The sequence below is a fragment of the Musca vetustissima genome, unplaced genomic scaffold (assembly GCF_032173495.1).
Source record: "Musca vetustissima isolate MV318-11 ecotype Yass unplaced genomic scaffold, APGP_CSIRO_Mvet_v1 utg258798, whole genome shotgun sequence".
NCBI classification, from domain to species: Eukaryota; Metazoa; Arthropoda; class Insecta; order Diptera; family Muscidae; genus Musca; species Musca vetustissima.
Window position 1 is genome coordinate 1 of NW_026878825.1, and position 24,752 is coordinate 24,752.

General features: G+C 35.8%; 3 protein-coding genes across 3 annotated transcripts; all 3 read right to left on the reverse strand.

The window, feature by feature from the left end:
- Window positions 1-118: 118 nt before the first annotated feature.
- Window positions 119-6,557, reverse strand: LOC133323593 (cytochrome P450 4e2-like). The gene is made up of 8 exons (XM_061532508.1): window positions 6,458-6,557; window positions 3,541-3,650; window positions 3,192-3,471; window positions 3,059-3,128; window positions 2,860-2,986; window positions 888-1,070; window positions 588-828; window positions 119-528 (listed from the first exon to the last, which is right to left on the reverse strand). Exons 1-8 carry the CDS (start codon window positions 6,504-6,506, stop codon window positions 119-121), a joined length of 1,470 nt encoding a protein of 489 aa, XP_061388492.1. The 5' UTR covers window positions 6,507-6,557.
- Window positions 6,558-8,387: 1,830 nt separating this feature from the next.
- On the reverse strand, window positions 8,388-15,434 carry LOC133323595 (cytochrome P450 4e2-like). Its single transcript, XM_061532509.1, has 7 exons — window positions 15,281-15,434; window positions 11,787-11,890; window positions 11,438-11,717; window positions 11,306-11,375; window positions 11,119-11,245; window positions 8,877-9,315; window positions 8,388-8,806 (listed from the first exon to the last, which is right to left on the reverse strand). The coding sequence occupies exons 1-7, from the start codon at window positions 15,432-15,434 to the stop codon at window positions 8,388-8,390; spliced, it is 1,593 nt and encodes a 530-aa protein (XP_061388493.1).
- A 2,481-nt stretch (window positions 15,435-17,915) lies between these two features.
- LOC133323596 (probable cytochrome P450 4e1) lies at window positions 17,916-21,483 on the reverse strand (the record flags this gene model as incomplete). Its single annotated transcript, XM_061532510.1, has 7 exons — window positions 17,916-18,337; window positions 18,511-18,751; window positions 18,814-18,996; window positions 20,317-20,443; window positions 20,904-20,973; window positions 21,037-21,316; window positions 21,380-21,483. Coding segments are annotated over 7 exons (1,427 nt in total), but the record flags the coding sequence as incomplete, so codon positions are not given.
- Window positions 21,484-24,752: the final 3,269 nt, after the last annotated feature.

The following is a 24,752-nucleotide window of genomic DNA, read 5'->3' on the forward strand; positions in this document are numbered from 1 at the left end:
TATATTATATTATTTCAGGGATGGATTATTGGAATTACAAAATTTTGTTTTATTTCTTAGTTTTATTGTAAATAAATAAAATTTAATTATTTCTAGTAAAGCCACAAACACCATAAATTTAATTTCTTTCTCTCAGCCTTATCAAAATACCATTTTCCGATTTCAGAGTTAATACCATTTCTAGCTTTGGTTCATATTTATGTAATTTCCGTCTCTGTTCCCTTTGTGGACCAAGCCAATTACTAACATAACCATCTTGGGATGCCAACTCATCCAAGGGTGGCAAAATCTCAAAGTTGCGAACAATTTTCGAAACGGCTGTCTTGACTTCGAGCAATGCAAATTTTTGTCCAATACAATTACGTAGCCCTGCACTAAAGGGTACCAATTCAAAGGGTTTGTGAGTCTCTACAGCGGCGGCAAATCTTTCGGGATCAAAACGATAGGGATCTGGGAAGGTCTTCTCGTTATAACCCAAAGACATAATGAAAATATTTAGCGAAGTGTCCTCGGGTATGAACTTGCCATCTAACGGAGAGGAAGATTTATTAATGTTTTCTCTTAATTTTTTCTAAAAAATTCCTTACTCATATTATACTCCCTTTCGGTGTGTCTACCCACAACCGGCACACTGGGATATAATCGTAGGGTCTCTCTCAAAACCATATCTAAATATTTCATATCGGCAATTTCTTGAAATGTAGCACTACGTTTGAGGTTGTCTCCCATTATACGCTGTTGTTCTTCGTAGACTTTTCTTTGAACCTCTAGATGGCGTGACAGAAGATACACGGCAAATGATATGGCCGATGAGGTGGTGTCGTGCCCCTAAAAGAAATTCAAATTTTATTTTTAGTTTTCTTTAAGAAATTATTATTCGAACTTACCGCAAAAATAAATGTGGACACCTCTTCGTATAGCTCTTGGGTGGTAAAGGGTCTATTATCCACCGTGGCTGAGAGCAGGGTATCCAAAAAGGCTCTCTTGGGTTTGTTGAATTCATCGGCGGTATTTTCGTTGAGTTTGTTGAGCTCTTGTTCTTTATGGAGCTTTACACGCTTCTCAATGACCTGAAAGGGGAAAAACGAAAAGGAATCATTGGCATGGATTTTTTTAATATTTTTTCAGGGGGTACAATCGAAGAGTGGTTTTTGTACCCTTCACCACACTGTGGTACAGGGTATTATGTCTTTGTGCATATGTTGGTAACAGGCAAACGGAAACGATATAGACCCATAGTTCCTTTAGAGAATATGCATAAAATCACTTTTTAATACAATTCAACATGGTCTGTCCGGCCATGTTAAATTGTAAACAAAATACAAAATTCAAATCGGTTCAGATTTAGATATAGCTCCCATATATATTTTCGTCCGATTTTATGTAAATGGTGCACTAAAGACCCTATTTATCTTTCGATTTGCGCGAAAACTTGCATAGTGTACTGAATTGAGGCTAGAATTATGTGTGTCAAGTTTCGAGAAAATTGGGTCAGATTTAGATATAGCTCCCATATACATTTTAGTCCGATTTTAGGTAAATAGTGCATCAAAGTCTCTATATGTCCTTCGATTTGCAAGAAATATGGCATAGCGTACTGAACTGAATCCGAAATTATGAGTGGTAAGTTTTGTGAAAATCGGTTCAGATTTAGATATAGCTTCCATATATATTTTCGTTCGATTTAAGGCAAATGATGCAGCAAAGTCCCTTTATACCCTTCGATTTGCACGGAATTTGGCATAGTGTACTGAATTAAATCTAGAATGATGTGTGTTAAATTTCGTGCAGATCGGTTCAGATTTAGATAAAGGTCCCATATATATTTTCGTCCGATTTTAGGTAAATAGTGCACCAAAGTCCTTATATATCTTTCGATTTGCACGAAATTTGGTATAGCGTACTGATTTAAGAGTAGAATGATGTGTGTTAAGTTTCATGAAAATTGGGTCAGATTTAGATATAGCTCTAATATATATTTTTGTCCGATTTTATTTAAATGGTGCACCAACTACCCTATATAGTCTTCGATTTGTACGAAATTCGGCTTCACGTACTGAATTGAGTCTAGAACGATGTGTGTAAAATTTCGTAGAAATCGGTTCAGATTTAGATATAGCTCCCATATATATTTTCGTCCGATTTTAGGTAAATAGTGCACCAAAGTCCCTGTATGTCCTTCGATTTGCACGAAATTTGGAATAGCGTACTGAATTGAGTCCGAAATTGTGAGTGTTAAGTTTCAGGAAAAACGGGTCAAATTTAGATATAGCTCCCATATATATTTTCGTCCGATTTTAGGTAAATAGTGCCCTAAAGTCCCTACATATTTTTCGATTTGCACGAAATTTGGCATAGCGTACTGAATTGAGTCTGAAATTATGAGTGATAAGTTTCGGGAAAATCGGTTCAGATTGAGATATAGCTCCCATATTTATTTTCGTCCGATTTATGGTAAATAATGCACCAAAGTCCCTATATTTGCACGAAATTTGGCACAGCGGACTGAATTAACTCTAGAATGATGTGTGCAAAGTTTCATGAAAATCGGTTCAAATTAAGATATAGCTCCCATATATTTTCGTCCGATTTTAGGTAAATAGTGCACTAAAGACCCTATATAGTCTTCGATTTGTACGAAATTTCGCATAGCATACTGAATTAAGTCTAGAATGATGTGTGTTAAATTTCGTGAAGATCGGTTCAGATTTCGATGTAGCTCCCATATATTTTTTCGTCCGATACTATGTAAATGGTGCACCAAAGCCTCAACATTTCCGTCAATTTACTCGAAATTTGGCATAGCGTACTGAATTGTTTTAAAAATATTTTTAATTACTTAAAAAAATATTTACTCACATCAAATGTAAAATCCTTTAAGGTCTTTATGGCTTTGCAGTACTCCTTGTATTCCGGAAAGAACTGATATGTCAGCTTGCTACGTTTCAGAGGATGAAAGGCTCGCATGTTGATGTTGGCACACATACTACAAAAAAATATATATTTTTTAAAAATTTCCCAAAAAAAAAAAAAAATTATTTGAAAAAATCCTACTCACTATTCCACAGCCTTGGCAAATTCCGTATGCGGATTGTCCATGGCATTTATGGAGACACCCATGGCAGTATCTATAATAAAAATATTTTTTATCCAATTTTCTATCCAATTCTAGTAGTCTTCAAAAAACTTACCGCAAATAACATCCAATGTAAAATAATTGACCATATTTTGAAAATCAATTATCGTATCCCCCTTGCTGGCCTCTCTCAGCTTCTCTACGAATTTATTGGAATTTTTATTCATAACATCATGGAAATCTTGCAAAATTTTAAAATGAAATGCCGGTGTTATGATTTTACGATTTTTATGCCATTTCTGGCCGGTACCGGTTAGCAAACCATCGCCCAACCAGTCATAGGTCATTTCATAGATATCGGATTTTTTAATCAGGCTGGTGCTGGACAAAATGAACTGAAAAAGGGAAGAGGTTGGAAATAGTATGTTATTGGGTATTAATTTTAATTAAATTTTGCGACCCACCTCAACATCTTGCGGCTCAGTTACGAAAATATTCAGATAATAACCAATCCAAACGCGAAAATTGTGAAAATTATTTTTGTAACAATTATCGAATAAAAAATTTAAAATATCTGCAATAAAAAATTAAAAAATATTATTTTTTTAGTAAATAAAAATCAATTCTTAAATATTTTTAAAAAAATATTTTTTTCAAGCAGCCAACATAGGCGTGGATTTAAAAAAAAAATTTAAAAAGCCGACTTGGGTGGATTTTTTTAAAAATATTTTTCAACCCGAAGCAATTGGTACTTAAATTGTGCTTATCAATGAATGGCTATTTTTGTTCTCCAGAAGTAGACTGTTTCAAAACGGAATCGAAAAAAATTTTATTGACATTGTAGGAAATGGTAAAGAAAACCAAAATCACAACAACACAACAATACGATTTGTTTTTTTGTTTAATGCAAAAGAAGAAGCACTGAGACAATAACTAGTAAACCGGTTTTTCGAAATGGACATTGCATTCAGATCGACACAATGCTATAAACAAAATCACAACAAAAAGAAATGATTTCAAACATTGACATTAGTAAACATTAATGAAATAGCAAGAGAAAGAGAGAGGGAGAGAAAAGGCAAAACAATAAAAAAAATGTAATGCGATGCCAGCGAGACACCGATCTCAATTCCAACGAAACCCCATTGCTAACCAGCTAACGCACGCGGAATGAATAAATTTGACAATAAAATTTTTTAAAATTTTATTCCAAAACGGTTTAGATTTGGCTCAAGAAAATTTGTACAAAATAAAAAACCGGTTCATTTGTTTTGCAAAAAACCGGTTCGAGGTTTATTTTTAACCGGTTCCATATTGCAAAAAAAAATATATTAATCAAAAGTCATTTAAAATATTTTTACCGATTATTACAAATTTTCAAAAACGATTTATATTTGGCTAACAAAAATGTTTAAAAACTAAAAAATTAAAATCCGGTTCATTTGTTTGCAAAAAACCGGTTTGAGTTTTTTTAAAAACCGGTTCCATATTGCAAAAAAATATTAATCGAAAATCATTTAAAATATTTTTAATCTATTATTAAAAATTTTCAAAAAGAAAATCACTTATTGAAATTAAAATTAATAAAAACCGTTAGATTTTAACACAAAACCCGGTTCCAATTTATTGAAACACACAATTTTATATCAGTAATCCGTTGTAAAAATATTATAAATGATTTTATATAAATTTTTATTAAATTGTATTTAGTAAAATTTAAAAAAAAAAACAGAAAAACCGATTGTTATTTCACACAAAACCGATTCCATTTTAAAGAATTCCCAGTTCCAAAATAATAATATTTTTTTATAAAATACAATTCAATTTTTTTTTAATCAATTATTAACAATTTTCAACAAAGATCACTTTAAGAAATTGCAATCACGTTCGATTATCACACAAAACCGGTTCCAATTTATAGAATACACCATTTTATATTAGTAACAATCCGCTGAAAATATATTATAAATGAATTGACATAGATTTTTATTTAATAATATTTGATAAAATTAAAGATTCATAAAAAACCGGTTTGGTTTTCAGACAAAACCGATTCAATTTTCAAGAAATTCCAGTTCAATTTTAATAAAAATTCTTTGTAAATATTTTATAAGTAAAATTGTAACGATTTTAAATAACTATAATTTATAAAATTTTAAATAACTAAAGAAACCGGTTTCAGTTTTACAGAAAACCCGAATCAATTTTAAAGAAATTCCAAAACCATTTTAATACAACTTCGTTGTGAATATTTTATAATTAAATTTGTAACGATTTTAAATAACGACAATTTATAAAACTTAAAATAACTAAAGAAACCGGTTTCAGTTTTACAGAAAACCCGATTAATTTTCAAAGAACAATTTAGTAACTATTTAACGAACGTCATTCTGGCTCATAATAATTCAATCTTTTGGCCTTTAAACATTTTTGTAATATAAAAACCGAAAATCCGGTTCCAATTATTACCAAAACCCGGTTCCCAAATGATAAAGTCTACGCCAAAATTGACTACAGAGAACATTGTAATGACAATATTAATATTTTTCAATATAATATGCAAATATATCTTAAAAAAATAAAGAAACCGGTTACAGTTTTATATGAAATCGGATATTTTTCAAAGAAAAATTTTGTCGATATTTAACAAACGTCATTCTGACTCACAATAAATTATTTTTTAGGCCTTTAAAAATATTTATAATAAAAAACCGAAAATCCGGTTCCAATTATTACCAAAACCCGGTTTACAAATGACAAATTCTGCGTCTAAATTGGCTATAGAGATCATTGTAATGATAATATTAATACGTTTTCATTTAATAAGTTAATATATCATAAAATTTAAAGAAACCGGTTACAGTTTTACATCGAACCCGGATCATTTACAAAGAAAAATTTAGTAAATATTTATCAAGCTTCTTTCTGAAACATAATAAATCAATTTTTAGGGTCTTTAAAAATGTTTATAATATAAAACCCGAAAATCCGGTTCCAATTATTACCAAAAACCGGTTCACAAATGACAAATTCTACGCCAAAATTGGCTATAGAGATCATTGTAATGATAATATTAATATTACAAAAAAACTGCGATATAAAAACACATTTTCGAAGTTCCAAGACCAAATAACCGGTTAACATAAAATAAAAACCGGTCCCAACAAGAAATATTTGAATTTTTCATATAAATAATTTTTATATAGAAGTATCACTTTATATCTTTTCGAAATATTTTAAATTTGTCGAAACCCGAATATCCGGTTCACCACACCACATGTACTAATTTCGAAGCATCATCATTAATTCACAATAACTATAATTATTGAAATTCACATCAGTAATTGTATTTTGCAGTTGTTATTGTTGTTATTGCATTACCGTGCGGTGTTTTCCCCAACTGATGTGCATTTCCTATTAAGGGCAACATCTTTGGACCCCCAGTATGGGAAATTTGTTGGCGTTTTCGGGCATAGAATTGTTCTTTATCCACAACGATCCACAACAATGGCAATAAACATGTTAGTAACAACAAAAACATGTTCGTATTTTTTGAATATCTATTTGAAAAGAAAGATTTCGAATTCTATTTATTTGCGTTTTTATTGTTGCTATGCTCACTCGGAGCTGTCAGTTACCGAGTCACGATCGTTACGCTTTAACACTCTCAAGACTAATGAACTTCAGTTTGAAATTACTGAAGACATTTATACTGGAATCAAGGAAATGATATTTGATTGCATTTAAGAGACTTCTGTGTGTGGCTATAAGAGAGTGGCACACGAAGTGTTGCCATATTTTTGGTATACGTTTTTTGACCAAACTGGTCGGTATCTAATCGTTGGCTATTTTAGCTACATATGTAAAAAACAGACGTCGTGTTTTCGAAGGAACATTGACATATATATAGGAGCTAAATCTAAATCTGACCCGATTTTCATTAAATTTGGCACACGACATTCTAGTCTCAATTCGGTACACCAGCAAAATTTCGCGCATATTGAAAGATATATAGGGACTTTGGTGCCCCATTTACCTAAAATCGGACGAAAATATATGTGGGAGCTATATCTAACTCTGAACCGATTTTCACCAAATTCGGCACACGACATTATAGTCTCAATTGAGTACACCATGCAAAATATCGCGCAAATCAGAAGATATATATGGACTTTGGTGCCCCATTTACCTAAAATCGGACGTAAATATATATAGAAGCTATATCTAAATCTGAACCGATTTTCACGAAACTTAGCACACATTATTCTAGATTCAATTCAGTACGCTATGCAAAATTTCGAAAGATATATAGGGGTTTTGGAACACCATTTATATAAAATCGGATAAATATCGGATATATATGGGAGTTATATCTAAACCTGAACCGATTTTCACGAAACTTTGCACACATCATTCTAGACTCAATTGGGTACACCGTGCCAAATTTCATGCAAATCGAATGATATATAGGGACTTTGGTGCATTATTTACCTGAAATCGGACGAAAATATATATGGGAGCTATATCTAAATCTGACCCGATTTTCTCGAAACTTGACACACGCCATTCTAGGCACAATTCAGTACCCTATGCCAAATTTCATGCAAATCGAAATATATATAGGGGATTGGAGCACCATTTACATAAAATCGGACGAAAATATATATGGGAGCTATATCTGAATCTGAACCGATTTTCATGAAATTTGACACACATCATTCTGGACCTAATTCAGAACCCTGTGCCAAATTTCCCGCAAATCGAAAGATTTATAGGGGCTTTGGTGCACCATTTACATAAAATCGGACAAAACTATATATGGAAGCTATATCTAAATCTGAACCGATTTTCTCGAAATTTAACACACGTTATTCTGGAACTAATTCAGTACGCTATGTCAAATTTCGTGCAAATCGAAAGATATATAGGGACCTTTGTACCCCATTTACCATAAATCGAACGAAACTATATACGGGAGCTATATCTAAATCTGAACCGATGTTTCCCAATTTCAATAGGGTTCGTCCTTGAGCCAAATAAGTTAGCTGTGCCAAATTTCATCCAAATCGGATCATAAATGCGAACTGTACTTTGTTTACAATTTAACATCCACAGACGGAACCATGTGTCTATCTCCTTTCCTCTTGCCACAGTGTGGCGAAGGGTATAAAAATCCACACCAAAAGTATCTTCTTGAAAAAAATATTTAACCATTCTTTAAAAAAATCAAAAAAAATATTTCTCTTAAACATTTTTTATTTAAATTTAAAAATATATATATATATACAATAACAACAACTTAACTTATTTCTCATTTCCTCTCTCTCATTCTCAGCATAATACCATTATCCGATTTCAAGGTTATAACCATTGCCAATCGTGGTTCATATTTATGTAGCTGTGGCCGTTTTTCTCTATTCGGACCAAGATAATTGCTCACATAGCCATCTTTCGATTCCAACTCATCCAGAGCTGGTAAAATTTCAAAATGTCGGACGATTTTTGATATGGCCGTCTTTATTTCTAGAATAGCAAATTTTTGACCAATACAATTACGTGGCCCGGCGCTGAACGGCACATAATCGAAGGGATTATGTTTGTCATCATTATACTTGGCGGTGGAGAAACGTTCCGGATCAAAACGATAGGGATCGGGAAAGGTTTTCTCATTATAACCCAAGGCCATAATGAAGACCATGGTTGAGGTATCAGGGGGTATGATTTTGCCATCTAGTGGAGGGGGAGAGAGAAAAAAATTATTTTAATAAACAAAATTGGAAAAAATCCTTGAAATACCCACTCATATTATATTCCTTATCCGTTAGCCTACCCACAATGGGTACACTGGGATATAGACGCAGTGACTCCTTGATAACCATATCTAAGTATTTCATATCATTTATCTCCTGGAAGGTGGCATTACGTTTCATATCTTCGCCCATTATTGCCCGCTGCTCCTCGTAGACTTTTCTTTGTACTCCCAGGTGGCGTGAGAGGAGATATGTAATAAAGGACAAAGCCGAGGTTGTTGTATCATGTCCTTCGAACATAAATGTGGAGACTTCTTCGTAAACTTCTTGTATCGTTAAGGGACGACCATCAACCGTGGAGGAAAGCAAAGTATCCAAGAATGCCATTTTGGGTTTTTTGAAATCCCCATCAAATTTGTCGGTGCTTATTTTACGTTTGGCTGCTTCTTCTTCCTCTCGCTTACGGAGATCCATGCGTTTTTGGATAACCTGAAAAAGAAATATTTTTTAATATTTTTTCAAGGGTTCAACATAGGCGAGGCTCCAGCTATGGTCACTAGTTGTATAACACTGTGGTGAAGCCCATCTTGTCCTATGGCGCTCTTGTTTGGTGGAACTGTCTGAGCCTCAAGTCGACATCTAGTAAATTAGACAAGGTTCAAAGAGCCGCCGCGATTTTAGTTACAGGAGCCAGAAGGAGTACGCCATAAGCAGCTCTGAACGCAATGCTGTACTTCAAGCCTTTGGGCCTCAGCATTAAGTGTCAGGCTGCGCGTAGCGCCCTAAGGCTGTATGAACAAAAACTCTGGCGGAACTGTACCTTTGGGCATAGTAGTGTTCTTAATGAACCAGGTATAGCATTGGACCAAAGCGCTGAACTAAGCGACTATATATCACCAATCCTTAGATTTGACGATGTAGATGTCGTTATTCCAAGTAGAGACGACTGGAAACGAAGTAACCCTCCTCTGGACGGTCTGGCTCTCTCTCCAAGCTGAAATCTTCGCGATCTGGAAGGCAGCGGAATTGATAAAAATCTGGATGCTGAGGTCGTTGAACCGATGACTATCTTTGTGGATAGTCAAGCGGCTCTTAAAGCCATCAAATCCGAAGCCGTCCTCAAGTGTAGAGCAGCTCTGGAAGAACTTAACCATAGCTATAGGCTGTGTTGGGTACCAGGACATTGTGACATCTTGGGTAATGAAAGAGCGGACGAACTAGCTAGACGAGGATCTCAATCCACCGATCTAGAAACTGATGACTCAATCAAACCACCCATATGTCTTTTCTATAGGAATTTTGAGGCATTTTTTGACGAAAGAGCCTGTTAACTTTGTCATAACGATCCTAGGTGCAACGTGTCAAGATTCATTTTGGCCGACTCTGTCTACCAAAAGAACGCACTCACTGTTGAACCAGAGCAAAGCTAAATTAGAGTGATGACAGGAATCATTACTGGTCACTGCAACATCAGGGCTTTTACTAGTAAATGGGATCTTGATGCAATTGATTACTGCAGACTCTGTGTTGACGAGGAGGAGACGGAGACAAGTGAGCATCTCCTGTGTCATTGCCCAGCCCTGGCTTACAAGCGACACAGACTAATTGGATCTCCTTTTCTACCGAATCTCAGCTTCTTCTCAACAACCGAACCTGCTCTAATCTACAGCATAATTAGAAACATAAAGTGGTTAGGAGCATGCAACCTTGACACGTAACGCTTTTTCTGTCTTACTCATAGGGCCATCGACCTTCATTTATTTTTCACTCCTTTAATTTACTAATCTTCTCTCCCCTACAGATCTGTCTTTGGTCTCTTCTCTTCGCTGTATCTCTTCTTGTGGATGATCACAACGGACCTAACCAGTCTCAGAGTGTTGTAGTCACACATGTGACTGCACATCCCCAAACCAAATCTAAGCTATGGTCAAGGACAATGCCCATAATCTTCGGTGATGATCAGATAATAATTTTGGGATGAAGTGGACCGAAAACTTTTCTCACGGCGAAGGAAATATAGACAAATAATTAGAAGGACTGTACTGAATATTAGTTATATTCGGAAAATATGTCGGTGTGAGAAAGAGGTGCTATTGACCTCTAATCGGGCAAGATTGTGAAACTATCACGAAATATGACCAAGGCTCGGAATAAAAATCCGAATAAAGTTAGAGTTCCGTGGTAGTTGTGTAGGGTATCGTATGGTCGGTCCCGTCCGACTATACTGCTCCGCTCACTGGTTATAGTGGTTTTTTTCAAGGCGTGGATTATTTTAAAATATGTTGTACTCACATCATAGGTAAATTCCTTTAAAACCTTCAGGGCCCTACAATACTCCTTGAAGTCGGGGAAAAACTGATAGGTGACATGTTTCCGCTTCAATGGATTAAAGGCTCGCATGTTGATGTTCAAACAGATACTAGAAAAATAATTTAATTTTTTTTAATAATAACTTCCATTATAATCCATCTAGACTTACAATTCCACAGCCTTGGCAAATTCGGTATGGGGATTATCCATGGCATTGATGTTAACACCCATGGCGGTATCTGAAACCGAAACAAGTATGATTTTTTAAATTTTTTTATTATAATAACATCTTTCCGTTTACCACAAATAACATCCAATGTCAAATAATTAACCATTCCCTGAAAATCAAATATGTTATCACCCTGAGACACCTCTCTCAACTTTTCAATAAATTTACTGGAATTCGTATTCATAACCTCATGGAAATCTTGTAAAATTTTAAAATGAAATGATGGGGTGATCATTTTACGATGTTTATGCCATTTGCTGCCTTTGCTCGTCAGCAGGCCATCACCCAGCCAGGGGTGCATCATGTCGTAGACATCGGATTTGCCAATTAAATCGGTGCTGGCTAAGACGTACTAAAGAGGCAAGAAGATTTTTTGGAGAAAAATTTTTATTATTTTTATTGGGAAGTTATGGCAACTTACCTCCACATCTTCCGGTTCGGATATAATGAGGTATAGATAGTAACCAATCCAGGCCCGAAAATTACCATATTTATAAAAATTTTCAAACATGAAATGGACGGTAGCTAAAAAAAATATTATAAAACAAGGGTTTACAAATATTAAAATATCTAAAAAAAATATTTGTCTATTAGAAATAATAATTAGAAATAATAAATTTGTTCTCTTCTAGGTTCGACGACCCATCTAATGTTCGAAGACACGTGTTAGTGTTCCCATTAAAAATACCTGTCATACTTAAAATGTTTAAACAAATATAATTTAATAAATATAATTATATGCATTATACAAAAACACAAAACAGGTTCTGACCTGACTTCATCTATTCTATATCTATGTGCGTCACATTCAAATATAAGTACTCACAGCGGAACAGAAAGAAAACCCCTTGAAAAATATTTTTGAAAAATCAAAGCCTATGATAAATAAATGAAAAAAATATTTTTAAAAAATCTACGCCTTTGGTGGCTACTTGAAAAAATATTTTTAAACCAGTAAGGAAAGTAGTAAAGTCGGACTGGGTCGACTATATGATACCCTTCACCACTTGCGGTATATTGTACATATGAATCCTTACAATTACATGTCAATGTGCCCTCGAGGGAACATGCTCATATTTTTCTGCAACCTATGCTAAATTTATTTTCATTTGGGCAGATTTATGTCAATTCGGACGAATATATATGTATATGTGGGAACTATATCGAAATTTGAACCGATTTTCCCGAAACTTTCCATACACCATTCTAGACATAATTCAGTACGCTATGTCAAATTTCGTGCTAATCGGACGAAAATATATATGGGAGCTATATCTAAATTTGAACCGGTTTTTACGAAACTTTGCACACATTATTCTACACTCGATTCATTACGTTATGTCAAATTTCGTGCAAATCGAAAGATGTATAGGGACTTTGGTACCCAATTTACATAAAATCGGATGAAAATATATATGGGAGCTATATCTATATCTGAACCGATTTTCACGAAACTTAGCACACATCACTCTGGACTCGATTCATTACGCTATGTAAAATTTGGTGCAAATCGATGGATATAAAGGGACTTTGGTGCACTATTTACATATAATCGGACGGAAATATATATGGGAGCTATATCTATATCTGAACCGATTTTCACGAAACTTGGCAGACAATACTCTAAGCTCAGTACCGATTTTCACGAAATTTAACACACATCGTTTTAGGCTTAAGTCAGTATGGTGTGCCAAATTTCGTGCAAATTGAAGGATATATAGGGACTTTGGTGCACTATTTACCTAAAATCGGACAAAAATATATATGAGAGCTATATCGAAATCTGAATCGATTTTTACGAAACTCAGCACACATTATTGCAAACTTAATTGAGTACGCTATGCCAAATTTCGTGGAAATCGAATGATATTTAAGGACTTTGGTGCACTATTTACCTAAAATCGGACGAAAGTATATATGGGAGTATATATAAGTCAGAACCGATTTTCGCGAAACTTAACACACATCATTCTAGACTTTATTCAGAACCCTGTGCCAAATTTCGTGCAAATCGTAGGATATAAAGGGACTTTGTTGCGCCATTTACATAAAATCGGACGTTAATATATATGAGCTATATCTAAATTTGGGAGCTATATCCATATCAAGACTGGTGGCCAGATGCTGGTCAGGAGCATGCACCAGCTGATTTGTACAATTTGGCTACATGAATGCATGCCCAATGATTGGAACCTCAGCATCCTGTGTCCGGTGCACAAAAAAAGGATACAAGACGATATGTGTCAACTATAGAGGAATAAGTCTCCTTCCCATCGCATATAAAGTGATATCCAGTGTGCTGTGTGAAAGATTGAAGCCAATGATCAATGACATCATTGGACCATACCCATGCGGCTTCAGACCTCGCAAATCCACCATTGACCAGATTTTCACACTGCGCCAAATCCTGGACCCACGAAAAACACATCGATACATACCACCTATTTGTGGACTATAAAGCCGCATTCGACAGCCCTATCCGTTCAGAGGTGTTTAAAGCCATGTCTACGTTCGGCATTCCTGCAAAATTAATACGGCTATGCAGGATAACTTTAAGTGGCACAAGGTCAGCAGTTAAAGTACCCCCTTCAATACCGAACGAGGATTCAGACAAGGTGACAGTTTGTCGTGTGATCTTTTTAACACCCTACTTGAAAAGGTCATACGAGACGCAAAGGTGAACAGAAATGGCACTCTGTACACCAAACAACACATGTTACTCGCCTTCGCCGATGACATCGATATAATGGGTCGAACACTGCGAGCGGTAACAGCCACCTTTGAACAAACTGAAAAGGAGTCTGCCAAAGTGGGTATGGCAGTAAACGCCGAGAAGACCAAGCTGATGGTATCAACGCGCAAGACGTCCAGTAGACTCGGACCAACAGTGGAACTTGAGAGCTACAGCTTCGATGTAGTTAAAAACTTTATATACCTTGGTACCGCCATAAATAAAACGAATGACATCAGTTTTGAAATTCGTAGAAGGATTGTGATTGCCAACAGATGCTACTATGGTCTAAGTAAGCAGTTTAGAAACAAGGCCACCTCCCGCCAGACCAAACTCACACTTTACAAGACGCACTTTACAAGAAGGGGAAGGCCACGAATTAGATGGAAAGACCGAGTAGAAAACAACATCTTGGAACGTGGTCTTCCAATTAAATGAGCTGTGCCAAATTTCATCCAATTCGAATCATATACCACACAAGGCGTGGATTTGCAAAAATATATTTTAAACATATTTTTTAAAATAAAATAATTCTCATATTCTATTTCAATATTCTAGCCTGAGTTGATTCGCGTGCCTTCTAATTATCGGTCAATTCAACTTTTTTTTATAAACATCCAATTATAGATGTTTACAGTTATAATCTTGTCATAGATTAGCCGTTATGTATTTGCTGTTGTTGTGGTTCACCTCTAACAAAAGTATTCTGAAAATATGTGAAAATATTAAAAATAATGAAAGTTTTTGAATTGACGCTAGAGATTTTAATATTGATTAAAATAAATCGCATTTACAAATCTCTTAATTAAATATTAATTAGCAATGACATCTACTTGAAAAAAAAAAAATAGTCCATTAGGGGTACTATTTTCAGTGCCCTTTAAACCCTGTAAACAGATTAAACTAATGTCCATTAAAAAATAATTTTTTATTGTCAAGTTTTTTTTTAATACAAACAAGGGATGTCATGACCTTACTCAACAAAAAATATTTTTTATTGTTGTTGTTTTTTTTTTTTCTTAAAAATGCGGTCTCAAATATTATTATTTTTTTTCATTAACAAAAACCTAGTCCAAAGGGTCATGGGTGAGCCCAAAGCCTTCGGTATATGGACTACTCCAAATTTTAAATTACTTTATATATATATATATATTTTTTTTTTTAATTTCGATTTTTTTAATTACCTGTTGGAGATTTTCCCAACTGATGAGCATTGCCGATAAAGGGCAGCATTGGTGGACCCTTGGTGTGGGCGATTTGTTTACGAACTCCAGAATATTTAAATTCCTTATACACAACCAGCAAAAGGAACGATATTAATATCAGCAACAGGAACATTTTCAATATTTGATTGAAATATTTTTATTTAGAAAAAAAAACACTTTTTTATTATTCCGTGAGCTGCTTGCGGCAGCGTACTTGACGTTCTATTAATTCTCGTTTCAAATTGTGTAACAAATTTTATACAATAAAATTGTTACATTCTGCCAATGTTTCAAATTAACTTGTTTCTGAAATGATAAGGCGAGTGCAACTTTCATACGGAGAGAGAGAGGTTCACTCCGTTCAATGATAAGGAATGAGCGAGAGAGAGAGAGAGAGAAAGAGGGAGAGTTGCACTGAACATTGAACATCTTTGGTGTTGATTATCTGAAGCAATAAACAAATGTTATTGTTTTGCATGTTCGAAATTATATATACGAGGGTCGCCATTTGTATAAAGGATTCAATAATGAACTCATAGGGAAGAGGATGTTTTAAAAATATTTTTTTAAGTAGCCATCCAAGGCGTGGATTTTTTAAAAGTATTTTTTTTTTCAAGTAGCTACTATAGGCGTGTATTTTTATACCCTTCACCACACTGTGGTACAGGGTTTTATGTCTTTGTACATATATTTGTAACAGGCAAAAGGAAACGAGATAGACACATGGTTCTTTTTAAGAATATGCATAGAATCACATTCTAAGTCGATTTATGCATGTCCGCATATGTTAAATTGTAAACAAAGTACAGGTCGCATTTATTATTCGAATTGGATGAACTTTGGTACAGCTCATTCATTTGGCCCAAGGACGAACCCTATAGAAATCGGTTCAGATATAGATGTAGCTTCCGTATATATTTTCCTCCGATTTTAGATTATTCATACACCAAAGTCCCCAAATATATTTCGATTTTCACGAAATTTGGCACAGCGTACTGAATTAAGCCTATAATGGTGTGTGTTAAGTTTCGTGAAAAGAGGTTCAGATTTAGCTATAGCTCCCGTATATATTTTCGTCCGATTTACTGTAAATGGTGCACCAAAGTCCCTATATATCATTCGATTTGCACGAAATTTGGCACAGCGTACTGAATTAAGCCTAGAATAATGTATGCTAAGTTTCCTGAGAATCGGTCCAGATTTAGATATAGCTCCCATATATGCTTTCGTCCGATTTACTGTAAATGGTGCACCAAAGTCCCTATATATCTTTCGATTTGCACGAAATTTGGCACAGCGTACTGAATTGAGCCTAGATTGATGTGTCCTAAGTTTCGTGGAAATCCGTTCAGATTTATATATAGCTTCCATATATATTTTCGTCCGATTTTAAGTAATTCATGCACCAAAGTCCCCATATTTCTTTCGATTTGCACGAAATTTGGCATAACGTAATGAATTAGATCTAGAATGATGTGTGTTAAATTTCGTGAAAATCTGTTCAGATTTTGCCATAGCTCCCGTATATATTTTCGTCCGATTTAATGTAAATGGTGCACCAAAAACTCTAAATATCTTTCGATTTGCACGATATATGGCAAAGCGTACTGAATTAAATCTGGAAAGATGTGTGTTAAATTTCGTGAAAATCGGCTCAGATTTAGATATAGGTCCCATATATAGTTTGGTCCGCTTCTATGTAAATCCTGCACCAAAGTACCCATATATCATTCGATTTCTACGAAAATTTGCATAGTGTACTGAATTGAGTATAAAATGACGTGTGTCAAGTTTCGAGAAAATCGATTCAGATTTAAATATAGCTCCCATATATATTTTCGTTCGATTTTGTGTAAATAGTGTACCAAAGTCCCTATATATCTTTCGATTTGCACGAAATATGGCACATCGTACTGAATTCAATCTAGAATGATGTGTGCTAAGTTTCGCGAAAATCGGTATAGATTTAGATATAGCTCCCATATATAGTTTTGTCCGATTTTATGTAAATGGTGTACCAAAGTCCCCATATATCTTTCGATTTGCACATAATATGGCACAGCGTACTGAATTGAGCTTAGAATGATGTGTGCTAAGTTTCGTGAAAATCGGTTCAGATTTACATATAGCTCCCATGTATATTTTCGTCCGATTTAAGGTAAATAGTTCACCAAAGTCCCTATATATCTTTCGATTTGCACGAAATTTGGCAAAGGGTATTGAATTGGGTCCAAAATTATGTGTGTTAAATTTCGTGAAAATCGGTTGAGATTTAGATATAGCTCACATATATATTTTCGTGAAAGTCGGTTCAGATTTTAATATAGCTCCCATATATATTTTCGCACGATTTAAGGTAAATGGTGCACCAAAGCCCCTATATATCCTTCGAGTTGCATGAAATTTGGCATAGCGTTCTGAATTAAGTCTGGAAAGATGTGTGTTAAATTTCATGAAAATCGGTTCAGATTTAGATATAGCTCCCATATATAAGTCTTACTTCCTTACTGGTTTAAAAATATTTTTTCCAGCAGCCAACATTGGCGTGATTTTTTTTTAATATCTCAAAAAAATTTGAATAACAAACTTCCGATTTTAATTATTTTTATTCATATTATTTTCTCTCTTTTATACGTATAAACACCCCATTTGCTGATTTAAGTGTCAAAACTGTCGATAGTATCGGTTCATATTGTGATGCTCTCCCGTTTTCCAACTTCTTATGGGGTCCAAAATAGGTCGAAACATATCCATCCTGCGACACTAATTCATCCAATGCTGGTAATATTTCAAATTGGCGAACAATTTTCGAGAGCACAGTTTTAAATTCCAATATGGCATATTTCTGGCCCACACAATTACGTGGCCCTGCACTGAAGGGTACACTCTCAAAAGGATTGTAGCCAGTGGCACGTTCATGAAGGCTATTAAAACGTTCCGGATCAAAGCGATAGGGATCGGGAAAGTTACGCTCATTATAACCCAATGACATGAGGAAAAGAAGCAACGTGGTTCCTTTGGGTACGAATTTGCCGTCTGAAATAAAAGATAAGGGAGAGTATTATTTCAAATGTTCTCTCTACGGAAAAATTCTCACTTGAGAGATTTCAAGAGAGAGAAAGAGAGAGGGAGAGAATGATAATTCTCAACATTTCTCCCCTAATTTTTCAATGAAATAATTTGTAATATTTTTTTAATCTCAAACTTACTCATGGTAATATCCTCCTGTACAGCTCGGGCTACTAGCGGCACACTGGGATAAATCCGCAGAGTCTCTTTTAGTACCATATCCATATATTTCATTTCGCTCAGCTCCTGAAAAGTAGCATCACGCTGTAAATCATCAAACATAATTCGTTGTTGTTCTTCGAAAACTTTCTTTTGCACCTCAGGGTGGCGGGATAGCAGAAATACGGCAAAGGTCAAGGCGGAACTGGTGGTATCCTGACCCTAAAAAATAAAACTTATTTATTAAAAATTCAAAAAAATAAAATATTGGCCCTTATAGTTACCGCAAACATAAATGTGGACACCTCTTCGTAGATCTCTTCAGGGGTCAAAGGACGTCCATCAATGTTGGCCGATAGCATCGTATCCAAAAAGGCATGACGATGTTTTGTAAAGACATCATGAGATTCTGTTGAGCTGTCGGGTAGATTTTGCCCCAAACGCATTTGCATGCGCTTTTCGATAATCTGAAAATCGAAAAAATAAGGATAAGGATAGCTTAAAGACTGCGTAGGTGTTGAGGTGCTGTATAGAGCTCTATAGAGGCCATAACAAGTGATGTGGATACCACTAGAGGTCTTAATAGACAAGGATAAGTTCTATAGAGGCCCTGGTAGGTATTGGAGAGCCTTATAGAGATTTGAATAGACGATGACGAGATGGTAAGAGGTCTAACTAGGTAAGGCGGATTTACTTATATTTGAGGAGCTTTATAGAGGTCCGAACAGTTTTATGAAGAGTTCCCTTGAAGTCTGAGAGTTTCTTACATCTGATTAGAAGTATGAGTAGGCAAGGAGGAGGTGTATGGTGGTTCAACTGATATTGACGAGCTCTCCAGAGGTTAAAACGGGCGATGAGGAGGTCGCTAGTTGTTTCAGTACATAAAGCGGAGCTTTTAATATTCCAAATATTATGTCCAAAAAGGACATGAAGAGTTCCTTTTTGTATGCAGAGGTTCGAACAGCTGATTAGGAAGTCAATTGAGGCCTACGTAAGTAAGGAGGAGCTCTGTAGAGGATGCGAGATGTCTGAGTAAGTAAGGCGGAACAAATATGTAAAGAGGAGTTTTATAGAGGTCCGAATACGTATTGAGGAGCTCTATAGAAGTTCGAACAGCTGATTATGAGGTCACTAGAGGTCTGAGAATATTAGCTGGAACCCTATGGAGATCGGAAAAGGTGACGAGAAGATCGCTAGAGGTCTGAATAGGCAAGGAGGAGTTCTATAAATGTCAGAACAGACGATGAAGAACCCACAAGAGGTCCGAACAGGTGAAGAGGAAGACAGAGTTGGTCTGATGAGCTTTATAGAGGATCGGACTGCTAATGAGAAGGTTTTTCGAGATGTAAGAAGGTAAATAGGAGCTTTATGGTGGTCTGAACAGGTGATATAGAGGTCCCTTAATGTCATAATAAGCATGAAGAAGGTCTATATAGGTCTTAGTAGGTATTGACGAGCTCTATAGAGTTTCTAACAATCGATGTGGTGGTACATAGATGTCTTTAAAAGTAAAGCGAAATTTTTAATATTCCAAATATGTAATGAGGAACTTTTTAGAGGTCCGAACAGATGATGAGAAGAAAGAAGTCTCTAGAAGTCCGAATAGGTGATGTGGAGACCGCTAAAATTCTGAATAGTTAAAGATGAGCTCTAAGTTGGTATTTAGGATCTCAGTAGAAGTTCGTATAGATGATGAGGAGGCTGGAAGAGGTCAGGAGTCTTTTAATTCCAAGTTTTTAATGAAAAGCTCTATTGAGAAATTGAGAGTCGAACATTTGTCTACTTACATTATATGTAAAATCCTTGAAAACACCGACAGCCTTGTGTAACTTCTTACATTCCGGAAAGAATTGATAGATGTTCATGTTACGCTTTATCGGATTAAACATTCGCATTAGGCAGATTTCTGTAATACTGAAAGAGAAAAAAATCAATATTGGTCCAAATAGGTGATAAAATATTCGATGTAGCTTCCTATATGTGTTGTGGGCCAAAATTGGTGAGGTGCTCGGATGAATTTTATATCTGTCAAAATAGTTTGTCAGAAAAAATAGGTGCAGAGAACAGCTCTTCGGTTTCGAAAAGGTAATGAATAAGGCGATAAAGTCCCAATAAAATATGTGAGGCTCTATAAAATAGAGGTAGGGGTCCGATTAGGTGGTAGGGATCCCTATAGAGGTTCAAAGAGTTGATCACAGGTCTCACAGAGGTCTGAAAAGGTGTTAACAGAAGTATGAGTGGATTCGATGTAGATATAAAGGGTCCGGTGAATAGGATGGCTATATAGGTCCCAATGAGGAGGATACATTAAGAGATCAATAGAGAAATTTCATATTTAGATAAGGTCTGAAGAGATGATAAATATAGAACTTACAAATCCAACGCCTTAACAAATTCCGAATGCGGATTATCCATGGCGTTGATCGGTACTCCCATGGCCGTTTCTGAAAAATAGAAAATACACCAATATAATTCAGGCCTTCCTAAGAAATGTCCCCCTTACTTACCGCACATAACATCCAATGTCAAATTATGAACCAATTTTTGAAAATCAAATGCCGCACCATCTCGCGAAACTTCTTTCAGCTTTTCGGCAAATTTCCCAGCATTTGCCGTCATCGTAATATGGAAATCTTGTAAAATTTTAAAATGAAATGATGGCGTGATCATTTTACGACGTTTATGCCATTTCGATCCGTTACTATTGACCAGACCTTCTCCCAGCCAGATTTTCAAAATATCATACATATCGGATTTGTCGATGAGGCTATTACTGCAGAGGATGTACTGAGGAAATGAGGGAGGTTATATTAGTTTCATAAATAATTATAATGTAGAACATTTTCCTACCTCCATATCCTTGTTATCCGTAACCACAATATTGGGAAAGTAGCCGATCCACAATCGGAAATTACCATATTTGTAATACGAATCGAACAGAAAATTCAATAAATCTGAGTGTAGAATAGAAAAAATGAGAATTGGAGGATTAAAAGGGGCCGAAAAGGATGAGATTCGGTAAAGAACTGAGTATGTAGAGGTTCGGACAAGTGAATGAAGATGTATAGAAGTCAGAATAGGTATTTAGGAGGTCTGTAGCAGTCCCAACTGGTGATAAGAGGTTCGCTGGAGGTCCGAGTATGTAAGGAGGAGGTCTATAAAGGTCCAAGAGAAAATGGATGAACTTTGAAGAGATTCGACCAATGTAATGAGGAAATCTATAGAGGTTCGAACAAGTAATATTAAGGACTATAGAGGTCAGAATGGATATTTAGGAGGTCTGTAGAAGTTTCAACTGGTGATAAGAGGGTCACTCGAGGTCCGAGTATGTAAGGTGGAGGTCTACAAATGCCCTTTTTGATGTTGAGGAGCTTTGTAGAGGTTCGACCAAATGATGAGAGGTCAGAGTAAATATTTAGGAGATCTGTTTAAGTTTCAATTGGTAACAAGAGGATTGCTAGACGTCTGAGTAGGTAAGGATGAGCTATATAGAGGTCCAAACTGAGAGGCTTTGTAGAAGTTCGAACAAGTGATAATAAGGTCGATAGAGGTCTGAATAGGTTGGAGGGGCTCTGTAAAGGTCTCAAGTGGGGATGAAAAGGTCGCTAGAGGCCTAAGTAGGTAATGAGAAGCTTTACAGGGGTCGATGATGGTATTCAGGAGCTTTGTTTAATAAGGTCGATAGAGGTCTGAGGAGGTTGGAGGGGCTCTGTAGAGGTCTCAAGTGGGGATGAAAAGGTTGCTAGAGGTCTAAGTAGGTAATGAGAAGCTTTACAGGGGTCGATGATGGTATTCAAGAGCTTTTTTAGGTCCGACCAAATGCTGAGAAGGTCAATGTAGGTATTTTGGAGGTTTGCAGAAGTCCAAACTGGTGATGAACGATTCGCTTGAGGTCCATGTAGGTAGGGATGAGCTCTGCAGATGTTCAAGCTAGTATTGAGGAGCTCTGTAGATGTTCGAACAACTGATGAGAAGTTCGCTAGAGGTCTATGTAGGTATTGAGGAGTTTTGTGGAGGTCGATGATGGTATAAAGGGGCTTTGTAGAGGTTCGAACAAGCGATGAGAAGTTTGCTAGAGGTGGTAGTAGGTAAGGATGATTTCTCCAGAGGCCCAAGTTGTTATTGGGGGCTTTGTAGAAGTTCGAATCAGCAATGAGAAGGTCGATTTAGGTCAGTCAAGGTATTTTGAAGTCTGGATAGGTACGTCGGAGCTCTATCGACGTCCAAATTGTTATTGAGAAGGTCTTTAGAAGTTCTAACAAGTGATGAGAAGTTCGCTAGAGGTCTTATTGGTATGGATGAGCTGTAACAGTTTAGGTCCGAACATGTGTTGAGGAGCTCTATAGAGGTCCAAGTTAATGCAGAGATTCCAACTGGAAGTAATAAGGTAGCTAGAGGTCTGAATATGTACGGAGCTCTATAGAGGTTCATGTTGGTATTGATGAGCTCTGTAGAAGTTCGAAGAAGTGATAATAAGGACGCTAGAGGTCAGAGTTAGTATTGAGAAGTTTTGTACAGATCTCGAACGGTAATTAGAGGAGAGGAAGTAATAAGGTAGCTAGAGGTCTGAATATGTACGGAGCTCTATAGAGGTTCATGTTGGTATTGATGAGCTCTGTAGAAGTTCGAAGAAGTGATAATAAGGACGCTAGAGGTCTGAGTTAGTATTGAGAAGTTTTGTACAGATCTCGAACGGTAATTAGAGGAGAGGAGTCGCTGGAGTTTTGAGTAGGTATGGGGGAGCTCTACAGAGTTCCGAACTAGTATTGACGAACTTTTAGGAGGTTCGGTCAATTCATGATAAGTTCGCTAGAGGTCAAGGTAGGCATTAAAAGGCTTGGAGAAGTCGAAATTAGTATTCAGGAGCTTTGTAGAGGTTCAAAACTGTTATGAGGACTTCGCATTGTTGAGGTATTAACTGGTGATGAAGGGCGTGAGTTGTGTAGCATTGTTGAGGTATTAACTGGTGATGAAGGGCAGCTACACGTCTTAGTAGGTAAGAAGAAGCTCTACAGAGGTCAACGTTGATATTAGGAGCTCTGTAGAAGTTCGATAAGGCGATGAGAAGTTCGCTAAAGGTTTTAGTAGGTAGAGAGCTGAACAGAGGTCCTAATAGGAGATGAGGAGCTCTATAGAGGTTTAACTTGGTATTGAGAAGTTTTGTAGACATCCCAACTGGTGATAAGAAGGTAGCTAGTCTGAATATGTTCGAGGGGTTTTAAGAGGTCCAAGTTGGTATTGATGAGCTCTGTAGAAGTTGGAAAAAGTGATAAGAAGTTCGCAAAAGGTCTGAGTAGGTATTGGGGAGTTTTGTACAGGTCCCAAATGGTGATGAGGGGGTCACTAGAGCTCCACATTCCACATTTTAAAAATCAACGTAAAGAAAAATGTTTGTCACCGACCATTTAATAGATATGCAAATGCATTATGAAATTTTAAACACACACAATAAATAATCACGAATCTTGTCCGACAGCAACCCCGAATGCGATAGGAACAAGTTCATTGGAACTTCAACAAACATTCACTTTTTTATTATGGTTTTATTTTTATATTTGTTTTTGTAATTATTGTTTTTTATAGTCATAGAGTGGAACGTGATTATACTGGATCCACAAATAAAAATTCACTTGAGATTTTGAAGATTTATAGAGTAAAAAAAATATATTCAGGCCGTGAAACACCGGAAATTTCATTTCCGAATTATGCATCGTAGCCATGTTCCACTGTATTGCATGTAATAACCATATAATTAATTCGGTCTCATTGAAAACAAAATAGCAACAAATATTTCAAATCATCATCGTAGATATTTTTGTTGTTTTATTAGATTAGGTCAGTTACCAACAACAAAATAGACCCCATACATCAGAGAGGGAGGTTCGGTTCGTGTCTCATAGACGTGGGAGTTTTTACTTTTGTTTTTCCAACACTTAACAAAAATTGTTTTTTTTTATTTTACCTTTTGGCGTACTTCAAATGAAATCGTCACCAGCAATGCTAATACAAAAAACATGTTTAATTTTTGATGTTGTTGCTGTTGATAATATTAATTTGCCGAACATTAATTGAACGAAGCCAATTATCCGATTAGAGTTGTAACGCGTCTGAGAACAGAATAACTGTTGCCTTGTGCATGTTACAATAATTTATAAATAAATTTTGTACGCGAGTTTTTTTTTCGCATTCAGAAGTTCTCCGTAGAGTTTATGCTTCAGCGAAA